The 21,199-nt window shown below is 43.2% G+C and overlaps 1 protein-coding gene across 3 annotated transcripts in view; it reads right to left on the bottom strand.

The window, feature by feature from the left end:
* LOC129812929 (kinectin-like) overlaps nucleotides 1-21,199 on the bottom strand; it is a 45,435-nt gene that overhangs the window by 14,083 nt on the left and 10,153 nt on the right. For all 3 annotated transcript variants that reach the window (XM_055864917.1, XM_055864919.1, XM_055864918.1), the window contains exons 2-10: nucleotides 2,802-3,427; nucleotides 2,375-2,533; nucleotides 2,062-2,166; nucleotides 1,651-1,886; nucleotides 1,342-1,473; nucleotides 1,079-1,185; nucleotides 781-925; nucleotides 373-469; nucleotides 67-245 (exon numbers count right to left, since the gene is read on the bottom strand). In XM_055864917.1, coding sequence (XP_055720892.1) covers nucleotides 67-245; nucleotides 373-469; nucleotides 781-925; nucleotides 1,079-1,185; nucleotides 1,342-1,473; nucleotides 1,651-1,886; nucleotides 2,062-2,166; nucleotides 2,375-2,533; nucleotides 2,802-3,426 — 1,785 coding nt within the window. In that variant the 5' untranslated portion in view covers nucleotide 3,427. The remainder of the gene's footprint in view (nucleotides 1-66; nucleotides 246-372; nucleotides 470-780; nucleotides 926-1,078; nucleotides 1,186-1,341; nucleotides 1,474-1,650; nucleotides 1,887-2,061; nucleotides 2,167-2,374; nucleotides 2,534-2,801; nucleotides 3,428-21,199) is intronic.

The following is a 21,199-nucleotide window of genomic DNA, read 5'->3' on the forward strand; positions in this document are numbered from 1 at the left end:
AGGGAATGTGTTATTGTTATACACATCACAACTGTCATTACAACAATAAGGGCTGTGTTCCCCTACCTGGACCTGCGCTGCGTTGTCAGCCAGGCTGTGCTGGGACACCTCCAGCAGCTGCATCACCTTCTGCTCCACCTGGTCCTTGGACACTATGGTGTCGGTCAGGCTGCTGTGCAGCGTCTGGATCTCCTTGTTCTTGTTGCTCATTTCCTTCTCCACCGCCAGCAGCTGGTTCTGTAGTTCTGAGAGAGGAGAGACACCAGACCCAGTCATATCACCTTCGTCATATGTAACATTTGTTACATATTGGCAATGAGTCATGCATTAGTTTGCGTTTCAGAGGTCTGTTTATAGAATCTCTGTGAGCACCTTCTTTAGCAGCATGAAGTTTCTCCCTCTCTGCGTTGACATTGTGGAGGTAGTTCTGGAGCTCGTCCCAGCGGCGCTTAGCTTCCTGCAGTTGAGCCTGGTGATCACGGGACAACACTTGGCATTTTAACAGTGAACATACACTGACACAACCTCTCAGAATCCATCTCACTGTACTGTGGTTATGGTGATGAACACAGGAAAGGCCGACCTGGGTGTCTGTTGCAGGGACGCAGTGTTCATACTGAGCACAAAGCCTCAAACAGACCCACTTCCTGAGCTATTACAAGAAGGAGAGATTCCTTTGTGTTTAATCTCTGTGGGGCAGCCTAGTGAACTATGGGCGGAATAAATAACTAAATTAGATGCCCGTGTGAGTCATAGCCCCTCCCCTGACAAACCACATACCTCCAGCTGAGAGACATTCTGCTTGTAGTTGACCTCCAGCGACTTCCTCTGGTGCTCCTCCTGCTGCAGCTTGTTGTTGTTCTCCGTCAGCTCTTTCATCAGACCAGAGTACTCCGAGCGCAGCTGGTTCAGCTCCGACGACTGCCTGCCATACACACCACAACCACTATTACAACCCACACACTCATCCATGCCGTGCCTCAAAGGCAACTAGTATTCTTACAGTGCAATACAATACCTATCAAATAACTTAACATCTTTATAATCTAGAAACAGATGGCTGGGAGGTGGCACTCACTTGCTCTCCATCTGGTTGGTGGCAGAGCTGACTGCATCTCTCAGGATGCCGTTCTCCTGCTGCAGCCTGGCGATCTGACCCTCCAGCTGCTCCCTCAGCTTCTGGAACTACACAACATTGGGAGTCAGTACCACCAAACATACAGCATCCGACAGAAACACTTGTCTATAACTGATGTTGGAGTATAAAGCATTACAGTAAAAAGTGATGGTAGTTGAGGTTTGGCCTGAGATAAAGGTATCAGAGTGGTGGATGGTGGTCACCTTCATCTGTATGCCCTGGAGCTCTCCCTGGGATTTAGCCTGTATGACATTCAGCTCCTTCTCCAGCGCCCCACGCTGGTCCCTCAGAACAGCCTCCGCCCTCACAGTCTTCTGCTTCTCCTGCTGCAGCTCCTAACAGCAGACAGGGCATAAATGGCAGCGGATCAGTATTGGAATGAAATGCCACCAAGCCACAGCCAGAGTCCACAGGTAATAAACCAGTGATGTAAACCAGTGATGTCAATGGATATATATTATGGTACCGGTATGGTCGGGTTAAGGTCATCTTATGAGTATGTTTGGCTGCACCTTGCTGAGCTGCTGGACCTTGTCCTTGGCGATGGAGGCCTCCTCCTGCAGAGTGGTGAGGAGCTTCTCTCTCTCCAGGGATGAGGGGTCAGCCCTAGCTGCAGACTTCTGCCAAGCGTCCAGGGCAGACGGGTTCTTCTCTTTAAGCACAGTGACCACACTGACAGCCTCTGCCTGTGACAGGGCCAGACTTCCCAGGCCCAAAAGTAGCTCCTTCAGCTTCACCTCAGAGTTCTCTACAAATACACACACATAAAGGCAGAGGATGAACTATGATGTGTTATACAAGTGTTGCATGGCAGCGGAGTAGAATAGAATGATGCAGTTTAAATAGATTTATCAAATGTAATTGTTTATATGTCAGGTTTAAACATGATATAGTAGCTATATATTGGAGTGTAGGTTTCTCACCTTTATCCATCTCATTCTTCTGTTTCTTGACATTTCCCTTGGAGGGCGCATCCCCATGGTGGTTAGCAGGACCTGCAGAGTCAGGCTGGATATCATCCACTTGGGCTGAGGGAGACCGTAACACATTGTCATATTTAGGGCCAGACAAGGTACACAAATTGAGAGTGGGCCGAAGGATTTCATAAATATAAATATATTTTTATAAAGGCAGAGTAAGATTTGTTTTGCTTTCTGCTAGCAGCTTTCGAACAATGTCTGAACCTGCTCTGACTTTGATTAACCTGCAGTATCAGTAGGTCTACATCATCCTTACCATGCTCAGTCTTCTGCTTCTTGGCAGAGTTCTTCTTCTTGCCACTGGTTGAGGTGGTGGCTGTGGGGGTCGCTCCATCCTGGGCTTTGGTTTCCACCGGCACGGGAACCTCCTTTTTGACTGCAGCTGGAGCTTTATCCACCTTAATCTCTTCTTCCACTAGACAGGAACCAACACGAGGACAATTAGGCTTTAGAGATGGAGGAAAAGAGGATGCCATTATGATGGCCTTGTGATCCATTTGTGTAGAAGGTCCTGCTCACTACTCATACTGGGCTTTAAATAATCTGATTCGGGAGGATAGATGTGCAGTCAGACACTAACGAGTGGCCTCGGGGAAGGCACTAGTCCTGTCTGCAGACACAGGCAAGCGCATAGTGAACCACATCCTCTTATCCTATGAAAGCCACCCTGGCCTTCTACTCACCAGCCTCTGTCTTCTGCTTCTTCTCCTTCTTCTTCTTGCCAGAGGACTGGGGGGGGGTCTGAGCCTGAGCTGGGGGCTGTGGGTCAGGCTGGGGTATGGGGGGACTGGGTTTAGCCACTGGGGCAGGGGGCTCTGCTTTGTGGCCTGCTTGCTTGGAGCCATTCACCGAAGGTATCTCGGCAGGGGGAGCAGCTGCAGTGGCAGCTGCCTTTGCGGCTTTCTTCTCCTTCTTCCTCTCCCTCACCCCTGCAGGGGCCTCGGCTGGCGCTGCCACAGGGGCAGAAACAGGGGTGGGTGGAGCCACAGGGACGGGCTCCTCTTCCTCCTCCTCCTCCGCAGTGGAGCTGCTCACAGCGTCAGCTACGTCAAAGTCCCGCAGGTCTTCCTCAGACTCTCCTCCTTCCCCTCTACTACTGCTCTCTTTCTTCTTGCTCTTTTTCTTATCGTTCTTCTTGCGGGTTTCTGGTTTGGAGGGTGGCAGCTTGAGATCTCGTTTCTGCCTGGCCAGCACCTCGTCATAAGAGGTCTCCTTCATGAAGAGCCAGAAGAAGAGGAAGATGAGAGCGATGACCAAGGAGGGGGCCAGGATCACCAGGTACTGAGAGTCATAGATGTCCAGCGCCATTCTGAAGAGAGAGCAAGAATGAGTCTTTGGTATCATGCACGTCATAAGCACATAACCAACTTTCAACATAGCCAAGAAATAAAATAAATACAAATGGTGCATAGCAAAATAGCTGAGCAGTTCATGCCCAAATGTCCTATATCTCTTTGTTGACACATATTTTAGATTTTAAAAAGTTGGTTTAATTCCAAACTTCAAGGCCAGCCAGACACTAGCACAGCCCCATCCCATGCCAGAGCAGCCCAGTGAAAGGGAAATGGGCTAACGTGAAATGGGGCGGATGGTAGCCTCTAGGTTAAGAGCGCTGGGGCCAGTAACCGAAAGGTCGCTGGTTTGATTACTGGACCCGACGAGGTGAAAAATATGTTACTCTGCCCTTGAGCAAGGCACTTTACCTAGTTCCAGGGGTGCTGTGCAATGGTGACCCCACTCCCTGCGGGTGTCTCAGTGGGAGTTGGGATAGGCAAAAACACACATTTGCACACACACACACACGTGTATAACAGGACATATATAATCACGCCCCCAAATTATTATTAAAACAGCTTTGGGTACTTCCAGCCAGACTGATATGAATGCCAGAAGGCATTCCACCTCGCTACCAGTGCCTCCCTGATGGTGACACTTCCTCAATACTTTATGGGTTTGATATACTACAGCAGAAAAGCTAATGCCTTTTCCCAGACCACATGATTCGATTTGTAATAAATATAACTCAATTACTTTTTCTACAGGTTGTCTGCTGAATGAGAGAACCAGCCCTGTGCAGTGAGAATGTACGTGTGTGAGTGAGAGGGAGGGGTGATAGTGTGTGTCCTCCCTCACTCGTCTCTGTGATATGATCCTATTAGACTACACTGTCCCGGCCCACAGCCTACCTTCTTAACACACACACACACACACACAGAGTAGCCAGCCAAATAGAAAAAGTAGCCAGCCAAGCGCCCTGGGGGGTCTGCCAAGGTTATGTAAAAACTTAAATATCACATTTAGATGTATTCAGACCCTTTACTCAGTACTTTGTTGAAGAACCTTTGGCAGCAATTACAGCTTTGAGTCTTCTTGGGTATGATGCTACAAGCTTGGCACACCTGTATTTGGGGAGTTTCTCATATCCTTCTCTGCAGATCCATCCTCTCAAGCTCGGTCAGGTTGGATGGGGAGCGTCCCTGCACAGCTATTTTCAGGTCTCTCCAGAGATGTTTGATCGGGTTCAAGTCCGGGCTCTGGCTGGGCCACTCAAGGACATTCAGAGACTTGTCTTGATAGGCACTCCTGCGTTGTCTTGGCTGTGTGCTTAGGGTCGTTGTCCTGTTGGAAGGTGAACCGTCACCCCAGTCTGAGGTCCTGAATGCTCCAGGCATTTCACCAAGGATCTCTGTACTTCGCTCCTTTCATCTTTGCCTTGATCTTGACTAGTCTCCAAGTCCCTGCCACTGAAAAACATCCCCACAGTATGATGCTGTGGTCTGAGTCTTTTAAGTGCCTTTTGGCAAACTCCAAGCGGGCTGCCATGTGCCCTTTACTGAGTAGTGGCTTTCATCTGGCCACACTACCATAAAAGGCTTGATTGTTGGAGAGCTGCAGAGATGGTTGTCCTTCTGGAAGATTCTCCCATCTCCACAAAGGAGCTCTGTCAGAGTGACCATTGGGTTCTTGGTCACCTCCCTGACCAAGGCCCTTCTCCCCCGATTGCTCAGTTTGGCCAGGCAGCCAGCTCTAGAAAGTGTCTTGGTGGTTCCAAACTTCTTCAATTTAAGAATGATGAAGACCACTGTGTTCTTGGGGACCATCAATGCTGCAGAAATGTTTTGGTACCCTTCCCCAGATCTGTGCCTCGACACAATCCTGTCTCGGAGCTCTATGGATAATTCCTTCGAACTCATGGCTTAATTTTTGCTCTGACATGCATTGTCAACTGTGGGACATTATATAGACAGGTGTGTGCATTTCAAAAGAATGACTAAACAATTGAATTTACCACAGGTCGACCCCAATCAAGTTGCAGAAACATCTCAAGGATGATCAATGGAAACAGGATGCACCTGAGCTCAATTTCGAGTCTCATAGCAAAGGGTGAATACTTATGCAAATAAGGTATCTGTTTTGTATTTTTAATACATTTGCAAACTTCTAAAAACCTGTTTTTGCTTTGTCATTATGGGGTATTGTGAGGATTTTTATTTAATCAATTTTAGATTAAGGCTGTAACGTAACAAAATGTGGAAAAAGTCAAGGGGTCTGAATACTTTCTGAACACACACACACACACAGTTAAAAAAAGCAAGTGGCATTTAAGATTAATTTATTTAAACCTAATGTCAAATAGTTATATTATATTACGGAACACAATCTTCAAAAATGCAGTAACTTCAATGGCATTGCGTTGCTTTGTTAATTTAGAAGAAAAGCTGCTGTTATTTCCAGAGCCCTTATCACAGTCAAGACATCTATTTTATAGTAAAAAACATGTAATATAAAAGAGGATAAAATGGAGCTGAATATTTTTCGAAAGAAAGTTGTGCGTCTGGAACAGTTATTCTTAAAAAGCGATCATTCAAACCGGGCTCAATTTGGCAAGTTGAAATTATTTTTTCAGGGTTACCAACAAAAATCTCTTTTCGATGTACAGGCTTTAGATTTAGTTTATTCTACCTGGTTTTTAGAGGTTTCTAACAATTCCACATTGAACACTGCATGGGGTCGAATTACGGCCACGACATCGTTTGGTAAGTAGGCCTATGCTTAAATATGCTCAGTCTTTATCAAACTAATGTTTTCGCGTATTTTAAGTGTGGAACCTGTATGTTTAGGGGGGTTATAGCATAGGCTAACCAATTTGAAAAAAATACAAGTAGTTTGCAAAGTAGCCCAAGAGTAAAATAGACAGGACACACTTATTCCAAAACTGCAGCTCGTTGTTGGAACACATTTTCCTACTTCAAAATCAACCAATTTGTGAAAATGCGTATCATTTTGCAAGGAATGTAGCTTGTGTACCCCATCAGGTATGCCAGCAGCATACCACCCTGCATCCCACTGCTGGCTTGCTTCTGAAGCTAAGCAGGGTTGGTCCTGGTCGGTCCCTGGACGGGAGACAAGATGCTGCTGGAAGTGATGACGGAGGGCCAGTAGGAGGTACCCTTTCCTCTGGTCTAAAATATATATCCCAATACCCCAGGGCAGTGATTGGGGATATTGCCCTGTGTAGGGTGCAGTCTTTTGGATAGGACATTAAATGGGTGTCCTGACTCTGTGGTCACTAAAGATCTCATGGCACTTATCGTAAGAGTAGGGGTGTTAACCCCGGTGTCCTGGCTAAATTCCCAATCTGGCACTCATACCATCACAGTCACCTAATCATCCCCAGCTTACAATTGGCTCATTCATCCCTTCTGTAACTATTCCCCAGGTCATTGCTGTGTAATGAGAATATTTTCTCAGTCAACTTACCTGGTAAAATAAAGGGATAAAAAAAAAAAGTTTGATTTATTTATGTAGGCCTAATGGGAGCTTGTGTGTGCGCTCCGCACGTGTAGGGAGCAGTCGGAACGTGAATGAGAGAGGAGGAAGGGAATTTAGGTAAAAATTAAATAAATGCTTGGCTTCTTGTTTGTTTTGCCGCGCAAATACACATGTACAAATGGAACACTAGAGTCAAAGCAAGTTGTCTTTAAGACAAAATTTCACTTGACCATTCGGGCAGCCACGAAGCACATTCTACCAAATAGTTTTACAGTATTTGAAAAAAGAATAAAATCGCTAGTTAAAGATAGAGCTTAACTTCTTGACGCTAGGAGGCAGAATTTTTATGTTTGGAAAAATAACGTTCCCAATGTAAACGGCCTATTTCTCAGGCCCAGATGCTAGAATATGCATATAATTGACAGATGATAGAAAACCCTCAAAAGTTTCCAAAACTGTCAAAATATTGTCTGCGAGTATAACAGAACCGATTTTGCAGGCGAAAACCTGAGGAAATCCAACCCGGAAGTGGCTCTTATTTTGAAAAATCCCTGTTCCATTGCCTGCCTATCCTCCATTTAAAGGGATATCAACCAGATTCCTTTCCCAATGGCTTCCACAGGTTGTGAACAGGCTTTAGACATAGTTTCAAGCTTTTATTCTGAAAAATGAGCGAGATTTATCAAAACGCGTCAGTGGATGGCCAGGTGTCCTTTGATTAGTTCATGCTCGACATTTTCTTTCTCTAGTATTCTTTCTCTAGTATTGATAGTTTACCGTCCGGTTGAAATATGATCAATCAGTTATGTTAAAAACAACACGAGGATTGATTATAAAAAAAGTTTGACATGTTTCCAAAAACTTTACGGATAACATTTGGAATTTTCGTCTTCCCTTCATGACTGCTGGATCCTGTTGATTTCTGAACATAAAGCACCAACCAAATGGAGGTTTTTGGATATAAAAATAATATTTATCAAACAAAAGGAACATTTATTGTGTAACTGGGAGTCTCGTGAGTGCAAACATCCGAAGATCATCAAAGATAAGCGAATAATTTTATTGCTTTTCGGACATTCGTGACCAATCTACATTGTTGCTAGCTGTCCGTAATGTTTTGTCTAGTGATCGATAAACTAAAACGCTTGGATTGCTTTCGCTGTAAAGCATATTTTCAAAATCTGATACGATAGGTGGATTAACAACAAGCTAAGCTGTATTTTGGTATATTTCACTTGTGATTTCATGAAAATAAATATATATATTTAAAAATAATAATAATTTGGCGCTCTGCAATTCAGCGGTTGTTTACGAAAATGATCCCGTTAAAGGGATCTGGGCGCCAAGAGGCGCCACGTCTGTTCAAGTACTCGATTACTGATGCCCATCCCTAGTCTTAAAAGGGATGCTTTGGGATTTTGGCAATGAGGCCCTTTATCTACTTCCCCAGACTCAGATGAACTTGTGGATACCATTTTTATGTCTCTGCATGCAGTTTGAAGGAAAACACTGACCAGCGCAATTTGTAACTAGTGGTAACGCAATGTCTGGAAGTCTATGGGTATCTGCTAGCAGTCATTGCACTAACACTAGTTAACATTGGCTCTCAAAACTACCTCCAACTTCCTTCATACTGGACACAGAGCCATAAAAATGGTATCCATGAGTTCATCTGACTCTAGGGAAGTAGATAGAGGGCCTCATTGCCAAAATCCCATAGTATCCCTTTAACTTATTTGGGACTGAGGGGCATATTGAGTAGCTTGGATGAATAAGGTGCCCAGAGTAAACTGCCTGCTACTCAGGCCCAAAAGCTAGAATATGCATATAATTAGTAGCGTTGGATAGAAAACAGTCTGAAGTTTCTAAAACTGTTTGAATGATGTCTGAGTATAACAGAACTCATATGGCAGGCAAAAACCTGAGAAAGAACCCAACCAGGAAGTGGGAAATCTGAGGTTTTCAAGTCTTTGCCTATCCAATATACAGTGTATATGGGGTCATATTGCACTTCCTAATGCTTCCACTAGCTGTCAACAGTCTTTAGAACCTTGTTTCAGGCTTCTACTATGAAGGGGGAGCGAATAAGAGCTGTTTGACTAAGGTCTGGCAGAATGCCATGAGCTAAGTCAGGCGCGCGGCCGTGAGAGCGAGCTCTGTTCCTTTTAATTTCTAAAGACAAAGCAATTGTCCGGTTGAAACATTATTGAAGATTTATGATAAAAACATCCTAAAGATTGATTATATACATCGTTTGACATGTTTCTACGAACTGTAATATAATTTTTTTGACTTTGTCTGGACCTAGTGCCTGCGCATTTGGATTACTGGACTAAAACGCGCAAACAAAAAGGAGGTATTTGGACATAAATTATGGACTTTATCAAACAAAACAAACATGTATTGTCGAACTGGGATTCCTGGGAGTGCATTCCGATGAATGTCATCAAAGGTAAGTGAATATTTATTATGCTATTTCTGACTTTTGTTGACTCCACAACATGGCGGGTATCTGTATGGCTTGTTTTAGTGCCTGAGCGCTGTACTCAGATTATCGCATGGTGTGCTTTTGCCATAAAGCTTTTTTGAAATCTGACACAGCGGTTGCATTAAGGAGAAGTTTATCTTTAAGTATTCGACGTGGCACAGTGTGGAAATGATAATAAAAGTGCAGGAAATGCAGAAAATGATTTCTTAGAGTTGGATTTAACAGTATAAATGGAGAAAGCCCCATTGAAAATCACTTATAAATGTATACTCAGCAAAAAGAAACGTCCCCTGATCGTCCTCGCAGTGGCAGACCACGTGTAACACTTGCACAGGATCGGTACATCCGAACATCACACCTGCGGGACAGGTACAGGATGGCAACAACACCTGCCCGAGTTACACCAGGAACGCACAATTCCTCCATCAGTGCTCAGACTGTCCGCAATAGGCTGAGAGAGACTGGACTGAGGGCTTGTAGGCCTGTTGTAAGGCCGGTCCTCACCAGATATCACCGGCAACAACGTCGCCTATGGTCCAGCAACGGTGGGTTTGGGCCCAGACAGGTCTGGTAAAAAGTGCTCTTCACTGACGAGTCGCGGTTTTGTTTCACCAGGGGTGATGGTCGGATTCTCGTTTATCGTCAAAGGAATGAGTGTTATACCGAGGCCTATACTCTGGAGCGGGATCGATTTGGAGGTGGAGGGTCCGTCATGGTCTGGGACGGTGTGTCACTGCATCATCGGACTGAGCTTGTTGTCATTGCAGGCAATCTCAACTCTGTGCGTTACAGGGAAGACATCCTTCTCCCTCATGTGGTACCCTTCCTGCAGGCTCATCCTGACAGGACCCTCCAGCATGACAATGCCACCAGCAATACTGCTCGTTCTGTGCGTGATTTCCTGCAAGACAGGAATGTCAGTGTTCTGCCATGGCCAGCGAAGAGCCCGGATCTCAATCCCATTGAGCAAGTCTGGGACGTGTTGGATCGGCGGGTGAGGGCTAGGGCCATTCCCCCCCAGAAATGTCTGGGAACTTGCAGGTACCTTGGTGGAAGAGTTGGGTAACATCTCACAGTAAGAACTGGCAAATCTGGTGCAGTCCATGAAAAAGAGATGCACTCCAGTACTTAATGCAGCTAGATACTGACTGTTATTTTTTATTTCGACCTCCCCTTTGTTCAGGGACACACTATTCCATTTCTGTTAGTCACATGTCTGTGGAACTTGTTCAGTTTATGTCTCAGTTGTTGAATCTTATGTTCATACAAATATTTACACATGTTAAGTTTGCTGAAAATAAACACAGTTGACAGTGAGAGGACATTTCTTTTTCTGCTGAGTTTGTGTTGCCACACTAGGGTCATGAACTACCCAGAAAGCATGAACAACCCAGAAAGAATATTTTGAAATTGTATTATTCAAAGACAAAATACAGTCAAATGCCATCATTTATTCATTTTTTATAGTGTGAAATAATATTTTGGCACCTAGCAAGAGGCTTGTTTGTAGCACACGTGATGGCAGAGTTTGCAAAACAAATACCCACTGGATTGATGGAAATAATCATAATAATCATACTGCCAGGTATTCACAGGCTACTTTGTAGTTAACATTTCATTGAGAAGGCTTTTGGGAAAGCCTTTCCAGCTACTAGAATACTTTATTAGCATCATTGCTAATGGCTACATAAAGAGGTAGACAGCACCGCAGTCTCCTTGCCTCTTCAGAAAGTGGCAGGAAATGAGTCACGGATGCATTCTGTTTATGTCTTCTGATAAACTTGAGCAAATTAATAAATGTAATACATTTAGTTGATTCTTTCCTCAGGTCAAAACATTTTTAATTCCTGGGATTCCCCGAAGGCCCTAATTATCACATTTGGACCAGAATGACGCTCTCCATTACCTATTGTTCCTGCAGTTATGTTGCCATCTTCATTGAATGTTTTCATAATTTATCTGCAGATAATCGCCAAAATGCCTAACAATAGCCTATGCAAATTAGGGAGCCAAATGAACAGCTCTCACCGATGTGATTCGGTAGGCTACCATGACTGAGTCAGTCACTCTCTTAGTGTGACTGTCTGGCAAGCCCCGATATTCTAGGAAAAGAAACCTTGGAAATCCTTTGGGTTTACTTGTCCCGATGCGATAGCATGGACGTGTAACCACGTCACATGATTTATGAATGGCAGAGATATAGAAGTTTGACTTTATTCAGAAAGTTAAACACCTTTTATAAACTAGTCAACACTGGCTGTTCAGTTGTCAATCAAAGCACAGTAAATAGACTAAGCGCCACGACTTAGTGTGGCTGGCTCTGTGAAAGAAAACAAATGTCCCAGAAAACAACAATTAGGCTAAGTGGATTTTGACTCATCGGTACCACTTCCATTACATGGGAAGTGCAAAATCCAGAGCATCATTCTCTCTCCCTTCTCCATGTAAATAAAGAAATGTGAATGCATATCGTTCATTGTAGAGCAGGTCTGGGCAAAGGCCGGCCTGGGAGCGGTATACTGTCCGCGGAATCATGCTCAGATCAAAGAAAATGCGATTGCAATGTTTTGAAAAACGCATTTGTTATTCAAATTAAAAGCCCAATGAATACTCGCCTTTGTGTAATGATTTAACTCCCACCGCTCGTGGGATATTTATTTTGAAGGCACATATAAATAACAACTGCACGAGGACAGACTGACTGACAGGCTGACACAGCCACAGTTACAAATAGTAGCTAGCTAGAAATTAGGCAAAATTTACCCACCAAGTAGAAGCCAACGATCTCACCCACCTTCCGACACTACTAGTCTGTTCCCTATCAGATGACCAGCAGAAGAAGCATACATCGCTGCTGCGTGCTTTGAACGGTGAGTTCTCTTCTCGTTTTGAGGATTTCAAAGTGTTGGAAAATGACATGCTGTTGTTTTCCTCTCCTTTCACCTTCAATGTGGATAACGCTCCCACTGACCTGCAACTTGAGCTCATCGATCTTCAGTCTGATGCAGTGATTGGAGAACTATTCAAAACAATGTCACTGACAAGGTTCTATGCATCTCTCGATGAACAACACTTTCCAAAGATTAGGAGTCATGCTCAGAAGATGTTTGCACTGTTTGGGTCAAACTATGCATGTTAAAAGACATTTTCAGTGATGAAATATAACAAGTCAAGGCATAGATCATCTCTTAATGACTTACCTCTCAGCAAACCTGCGCATAGCGACGTCAGAAACTATACCTGACTTCACTGCTCTAATCAATGCTCATCAGAGACTTCCCTCCTCACATAGACTGAGTAGTTTAAATGTAATGTTGAGCTCTCTCTTTCTTGTTCGGTCTGTGGTGCTGAATGCACAGTGTACTTTTCCCTCCATGTAGTTTATTGCATGTTTAATAATAAAAATACCTTCAAAAAAGGAGAACATAGATCTTGTTTTTTTCTGTGCATGTTAAAGTAAATTAAGTAATATATCTGGACGTGATTTACTGTAGATATATCTGTCAACAACAGTCATACACATGATCTATAATCCTGTAATATCGTTCTGGCTCGGGATGGCAAAAATATATTCTAATGTGGCCCTCCATGGAAAACAACTGACCAGGCCTGTTATAGAGGGAGAGGGCGTGACAATTGGCTCATCGGAATAACAATTAAAACTTGTAAATAAAAAGAAGTTAATGAAGTGGAAAAAGTAGCCCACTGAAAATTAGTCTGTAACCAGCTATTTAGCTGACGCTAATGGAAAACACTGACACAGGGTAGACTAGCTACTACAGTTTGTACTTTAAAACAATACACACTAAATTAAGCAGTCTGTTAGCTAGCTGCTATACCATTAGATGAGGGACACAAATTGACATCCTGCTGGATTGACCCTCTCTGTGGTTAATCCACTCCCCTTCCTCAATGCACTTGCAGGGTAAAACGAAATATTTAACTTAATACAGAATAGCTTTGCAAGGGGCAAAAATAACACCAACATGTAAATGTCACATCAGTACTGCAGTTTTGAACCAGCCCGTTATGAGGTTAACTTCTTATGGCTGCAGGGGCAGTATTGAGTAGCCGGATAAAAGGTGCCCATTTCAAACGACCTCGTACTCAATTCTTGCTCGTACAATATGCATATTATTATTACTATTGGATAGAAAACACTCTAGTTTCTAAAACCGTTTGAATTATATCTGTGAGTAAAACAGAACTCCTTTTGCAGCAAACTTCCTGTCAGAAAGTGAAAAATCTGAAATCGATGCTCTGTTCTAGGACCTGCCTATAAATGTGCTTGATATGTATGAGTATACATGCACTTCATACGCCTTCCACTAGATGTCCCATAGGCTGTGAGAGGTGAAATGGGGTTTCTAGGTGTTTCTATGGTGAAAAGAGAGCTCTTGGAATGACATGACCCCAGAATTCCTCTGTCCGGGAAGCGCATAGAGGTCACCGGTAATGGCTTCTGAAAAGCAATCCTTATAGACGTGTTATATCTCCGGCTTTGATTTTATTTGATAAATGTGATCATATCATCGTAAAGTATGTTTTTTCAATATAGTTTCATCAGATTATTAAAATATTTTCGGGAGTTTCGCGCCCTGCACTTGAGCTGGCTGTTGTCATAAGTGTACCAACACCGGGCTGCAGCCATAGAAGGTTAAAGGAGAAAAGGCTACTCTTGCCTGCCAGGCCCAGGACACAGCAATATGTCGTCATCAGCCAACGTAAAGCCTACGCATGTCACCTAGCTCCTACACTGGATGGAGATCACCAAGGGTTGAATAAAAATGCCTATACTGTCTGACATCACAGCCTTGGACACCTGGACGTAGTCCTATGAGTTTGTGGTAGGAAAGGGAACGAAGGAGACCAACAATCGATGAAAACATAGTAGGCTCTATTGGTTACAAGAAACCACAAGTGGAGAGACGATAGTGGTAAAAAGAAGAACCATTACAAGGAACTGCCTGTCCAGTGATCATCTGAACAGAGATCGTTTCACTCAGTCAGGCATCGCTTTACTTGTACACCACCGAGCGGAAACAAACACATTTCAGCCCTGGCTCATGGTCTAGATTGAAGTGTACTATTATTGTTAAAATTACAAACAGTGGCTGACCTGGCAATACCCGCCTGCTCTGAATTCAGATTGGTGTCAGCAATAGCACAGGACTCGGCTCTGTCTAGCAGATACATGTTGGGCCTCTTAGGTAGGCCATAATTTGGATTAAATCAGATTACAAAATGAGTGACACCCTAGGGGTGTCAAAAGGGGGACTCCTAAAAATCCCTATGTTATCTAATATGTTACTATGTTACTGAGAACGTGTTCTGAATGGTCATTAAAAGGTTTCAAGTTCCTGGGTTCAAAGGCAACCTAGTATGTGAGAAAAAGGGTTACACCCTGTGGGGTGTAAAAAGGGGGAATTGTGAGGATCTGTGTTTATTGCGCTATAACCCAATACTATATCACATGTGATTGAATATTAGCAACTGTTGGCCTGGGTGCCTGTGTGTGTGCTGGAAGTAACATTTTGGCCCAGATAGTGTGCTGAGAAGCTGTGGTTAACCTTGAGCGGGAACAGTATGCTTTCTATGCAGGTGCAAATAGCTCAACAGTGTTACAGAACTGTCTGACCTCAGTTTCTAGGGTGTGGGAGCGTAATCTACACAGCAACAGCGCCGGACATCTGGAGCGCTGTGGGGCTGGGACCAGCCTGGGCGCCACCGACTGGCTAGTGAGTCTAAACCACGCTAAGCCTCTACTGTGATAGTTCCAAATCGTCCGTTGGCCTATCTCTGTCACAGTATAACAAATGTTGATTGTATCATTTCGAGTCAGTTCTCTGCTTTACCCTGCGTGGTGATACAGTGAACCCGTATATACGAAAATTGCATTTACCATTTATCACTTGTGTTTAATAAATATAATTAAATTATATTCGGTGACTCTGAATCACATTTTATCCTGATACCAGATTCGATTGACGCAACCCTTTACATTACCCATGATAATACATTTAAGAATAACCTTGATGCAGTGATGCTCTGGGCCTGAGCAGAGATTTTAACTGGTGAGGGCTCAAAAAGGCGATTAATTTAGCACGGATAAACACAAAATCTGTGTCAACTGCAAGAAAATGTGCCTATTTTCAGAATGAGCTTGTCACAATACCAACATTTTACTAACAATGTAATACCAGGCCAAGTATCAAGGTACCAAGTAGTATCGTGATACCACAGGGTCAGACACTTAACATCTCCAAATAGAAAAACCAGAGAGGACATTTCTCTCACAGAGCAATAATGCATATGAGCATTTCCATGTAAAAATATCAATGAGTACCAACATATGAAGTCCATAGGAGCATGTCAAATTTGTAGAGACAGCACAGCTCTCAATATAGTGATGCAGGTCTTTCGATGTTGTACACATGAAATTGTCAATCCGAACTTTATCCACTACGTTATAATCCATTTGTTGCGAATCGAACGATACTCTCAATGTTATAGGCAACTCCCAAAATAAAGGAAACAAGGGATACAAAGTATATTGAAAGAATGAGGCGCTTCCACACAGGAAGCTCCAGACACTGGAAAAATCTATGCCAAGGTGCATATAAGCTGTTCTGTTGGCACAACGCCCTATTAAGACACTATGTTGACATTTCCTTTATTTTGTTCAGGGACCCCATTAGGGCGTAGTGATATCAAATTAATTTTAATGTATTAGCACAATGTTTCAAATGGCTGAATTGCTAGTTTCAAGGTTTGTCTTTTTGATCTCCTTGGCTTCTTCTGTGCACCTTCCCACATGCACAAACACCAAATTAACTTTAGATGTTTTTTTTTGCAGTTAAAATATATTTTAGCCCATAATTACACATCTAAACAGATGGGCATGCTTTCTGTTTATCTAAAACAGTAGTAATGGGGTATATTGATGCAAGTCACAAAAATGAAATGTCTTTTAATCAATGCATGTTAAAATAAATCATTTAGAAACAATAGTCAAATCAGAAACAGTTCTACAACTGAACATCAATAAACAAAAAGTGCCTAAGCTGCCACAAAAGGCTGAGTGATATGGCTTATTATTATTATTATTAGTTCAGGGACCTACACTGACATTTTTACAAGGAGAACATGTGCTCCTAAGTAGAAATGTAGAAGCACACAAATGCATCTAGGACAGTGGTTCACAAACTTTTTATAGTCCCGTACCCCTTCAAAACATTCAACCTCCAGCTGTGTACCCCCTCTAGCACCAGGGTCAGCACTCAAATGTTTTTTTTGCCATCATTGTAAGCCTGCCAAACACACAAATACATTTATTAAAACATAATGAGTGTGACTTGTCGTCACAACCCGGCTCATGGGAAGTGACAAAGAGCTCTTAAAAGACCAAGGCACAAATAATCAATACTTTTGCTCTTTATTTAACCATCATACATATAAAACCTAATTTGTTCATCAAATTGTGAATAACTCACCACAGGTTAATAAGAAGGATGTGCTTGAAAGGATGCACATAGTGGCTTGCGAAAGTATTCACCCCCCTTGGCATTTTTCCTATTCTGTTGCCTTACAACCTGGAATTAAAATTCATGTTTTGGGGGTTTGTATCATTTGATTTACACAACATTCCTACCACTTAAATATTTTTTGTGAAACAAGAAATAAGAACAAAAAAACTGAAAACTAGAGCGTGCATAACTATTCACCCCCCCAAATTAATACTTTGTAGAGCCACCTTCTGTAGCAATTACAGCTGCAAGTCTCTTGGGGTATGTCTCTATAAGCTTGGCACATCTAGCCACAGGGATTTTTGCCCATTCTTCAAGGCAAAACTTCTCCAGCTCCTTCAAGTTGGATGGGTTCCGCTGGTGTACAGCAATCTTTAAGTCATACCACAGATTCTCAATTGGATTGAGGTCTGGGCTTTGACTAGGTCATTCCAAGACATTTAAATGTATCCCCTTAATCCACTTGAGTGTTGCTTTAGCAGTATGCTTAGGGTCATTGTCCTGCTGGACGGTGAACCTCCTTCCCAGTCTCAAATCTCTGGAACACTGAAACAGGTTTCCCTCAATTTCCCTGTATTTAGCGCCATCCACCATTCCTTCAATTCTGACCAGTTTCCCAGTCCCTGCCGATGAAAAACATCGGATGGTGTTCTCAGTGTGACGAGGTGTTGGGTTTGCACCAGATAGTGTTTTCATTGATGGCCAAAACGCAAAATTTTAGTCTCATCTTACCAGAGTACCTTCTTCCATATGGTTGTGTAGTCTCCCACATGCCTTTTGCTTATTTTTTTTCTTAAAGCAATGGCTTTTTCTGGCCACTCGTCCGTAAAGCCCAGCTCTGTGGAGTGTACGGCTTAAAGTGGTCCTATGGACAGATACTCCCATCTCCGCTGTGGAGCTTTGCAGCTCCTTCAGGGTCATCTTTGGCCTCTTTGTTGCCTCTGATTAATGCCCTCCTTGCCTAATCCGCGAATTTTGGTGGGCGGCCCTCTCTTGGCAGGTTTCTTGTGTTACCATATTCTTTTAATTTTTTAATAATGGATTTAAAAATGGTAAAAAAATGGTAACCCAACCCTGATCTGTACTTCTCCACAACTTTGTCCCTGACCTGTTTGTAGAGCTCCTTGGTCTTCATGGTGCCGCTTGCTTGGTAGTGCCCCTTGCTTTGTGGTGTTGCAGACTCTGGGGCCTTTCAGAGATCATGTGACACTTAGATTGCACACAGGTGGACTTAAACTACTTATATGACTTCTGAAGGTAGTCATTGATTGCACCCCTTTGCTTCATAGCAAACTACACTGCTCAAAAAAATAAAGGGAACACTTAAACAACACAATGTAACTCCAAGTCAATCACGCTTCTGTGAAATCAAACTGTCCACTTAGGAAGCAACACTGATTGACAATAAATTTCACATGCTGTTGTGCAAATGGAATAGACAAAAGGTGGAAATTATAGGCAATTAGCAAGACACCCCCCAAAACAGGAGTGATTCTGCAGGTGGTGACCACAGACCACTTCTCAGTTCCTATGCTTCCTGGCTGATGTTTTGGTCACTTTTGAATGCTGGCGGTGCTCTCACTCTAGTGGTAGCATGAGACGGAGTCTACAACCCACACAAGTGGCTCACGTAGTGCAGCACATCCAGGATGGCACATCAATGCGAGCTGTGGCAAGAAGGTTTGCTGTGTCTGTCAGCGTAGTGTCCAGAGCATGGAGGCGCTACCAGGAGACAGGCCAGTACATCAGGAGACGTGGAGGAGGCCGTAGGAGGGCAACAGCCCAGCAGCAGGACCGCTACCTCCGCCTTTGAGCAGGAGGAGCACTGCCAGAGCCCTACAAAATGACCTCCAGCAGGCCACAAATGTGCATGTGTCAGCATATGGTCTCACAAGGGCTCTGAGGATCTCATCTCGGTACCTAATGGCAGTCAGGCTACCTCTGGGGCGCACATGGAGGGCTGTGCGGCCCCACAAAGAAATGCCACCCCACACCATGACTGACACACCGCAAAACCGGTCATGCTGGAGGATGTTGCAGGCAGCAGAACGTTCTCCACGGCGTCTCCAGACTCTGTCATGTCTGTCACATGTGCTCATGTGCTCAGTGTGAACCTGCTTTTATCTGTGAAGAGCACAGGGCGCCAGTGGCGAATTTGCCAATCTTGGTGTTCTCTGGCAAATGCCAAACGTCCTGCACGGTGTTGGGCTGTAAGCACAACCCCCACCTGTGGATGTCGGGCCCTCATACCACCCTCATGGAGTCTGTTTCTGACCGTTTGAGCAGACACATGCACATTTGTGGCCTGCTGGAGGTCATTTTGCAGGGCGCTGGCAGTGCACCTCCTTGCACAAAGGCGGAGGTAGCGGTCCTGCTGCTGGGTTGTTGCCCTTCTACGGCCTCCTCCACGTCTCCTGATGTACTGGCCTGTCTCCTGGTAGCGCCTGCATGCTCTGGACACTACGCTGACAGACACAGCAAACCTTTTTGCCACAGTTCGCATTGATGTGCCATCCTGGATGAACTGCACTACCTGAGCCACTTGTGTGGGTTGTAGACTCCGTCTCATGCTATCACTAGAGTGAGAGCACCGCCAGCATTCAAAAGTGACCAAAACATCAGCCAGGAAGCATAGGAACTGAGAAGTGGTCTGTGGTCACCACCTGCAGAATCACTCCTGTTTTGGGGGGTGTCTTGCTAATTGCCTATAATTTCCACCTTTTGTCTATTCCATTTGCACAACAGCATGTGAAATTTATTGTCAATCAGTGTTGCTTCCTAAGTGGACAGTTTGATTTCACAGAAGTGTGATTGACTTGGAGTTACATTGTGTTGTTTAAGTGTTCCCTTTATTTTTTTGAGCAGTGTATTTTTTATTCATTCATTCATTCTAAATCCAAACAACGAATTATTCTGGACAAAGGACCCCTTGTACAAGACTCTGATGGAAGCTCAGCAAAAGTAGGAACCATTTATGATGTTATTTCGTATTTCTGTTGAAAATGTTTAGTAATATTTTCCGCCCTGATTTTGGGCACGGTCTCGCTATAACGTAAGCTGTATGTCGTACTAAATTATTTTTAAAAATCTAACATAGCGGTTGCATTAAGAACTAGTGTATCTTTCATTTGCTGTCCAACATGTATTTTTTAGTAAAGTTTATGATTAGTTATTTGATTAGATTAGGTGAGTGTCAGAAATTTATCCGGACATTCTAGGAAAAAGTTGCTACGTTTTCACAATGTATAACCACGGATTTCAGCTCTAAATATGCACATTTTCGAACAAACCATATATGTATTGTGTGATATGATGTTATAGGACTGTCATCTGATAAAGATTGTGAAGGTTAGTGAATAAATTTATATATTTTGCTGTTTTTTTCGCTATCGCTACCTTTGCGTTGAATGAATGCGGTTGTGTGTTTGGCTATTGTGGTAAGCTAATATAATGCTATATTGTGTTTTCGCTGTAAACCACTTAAAAAAATCTGAAATATTGTCTGGATTCACAAGATGTTTGTCTTTCATTTGCTGTACACCATGTATTTTTCATAAATGTTTTATGATGAGTATTTAGGTATTTCACGTTGGTCTCTGTAATTGTTCAAGCTGCTTCGGTGCTATTTGTGATTGTAGCTGCAATGTAAAACTATGATTTATACCTGAAATATGCACATTTTTCAAACAAAACATAGATTTATTGTATAACATGTTATAAAACTGTCATCTGATGAAGTTGTTTCTTGGTTAGTGACTAATTATTTCTCTATTTGGGGGTTTTGTGCAAGCTATCTGTGCTGTGAAAGAAATGTCTGTGCTTTTTTGTATTTGGTGGTGAGCTAACAAATATACGTGGTGTTTTCGCTGTAAAACATTTTTTTTAAATCGGACATGTTGGCTGGATTCACAAGATGTGTACCTTTCATTTGCTGTATTGGACTTGTTAATGTGTGAAAGTTAAATATTTAAAAATATATATATTTTGAATTTCGCGCCCTGCACTTGAGCTGGCTATTGTCATAAGTGTACCGACGTCGGGCTTGCAGCCAGAAGAAGTTAATTTCCAACCCTGTTGGTCGTGCGCGGCATTGAGGTACCACATACTGCTGGCAGCATTTTAGCCACATACTTTTGTGCTAGCTGTCTAGTCTGTTTTATAAATGTGCAACATTGAGCATAAAAATACATTTATATAAGAAATTGGCATCTCATTTTCATTCTGAGAAATAAGGCCAGTTGATTTTAACATCTAAACAATGTTAACAAGTTATGGTGTTCAAACAGTTGGAGAT

This window comes from Salvelinus fontinalis, chromosome 16, assembly GCF_029448725.1.
Source record: "Salvelinus fontinalis isolate EN_2023a chromosome 16, ASM2944872v1, whole genome shotgun sequence".
Taxonomy (NCBI): Eukaryota; Metazoa; Chordata; class Actinopteri; order Salmoniformes; family Salmonidae; genus Salvelinus; species Salvelinus fontinalis.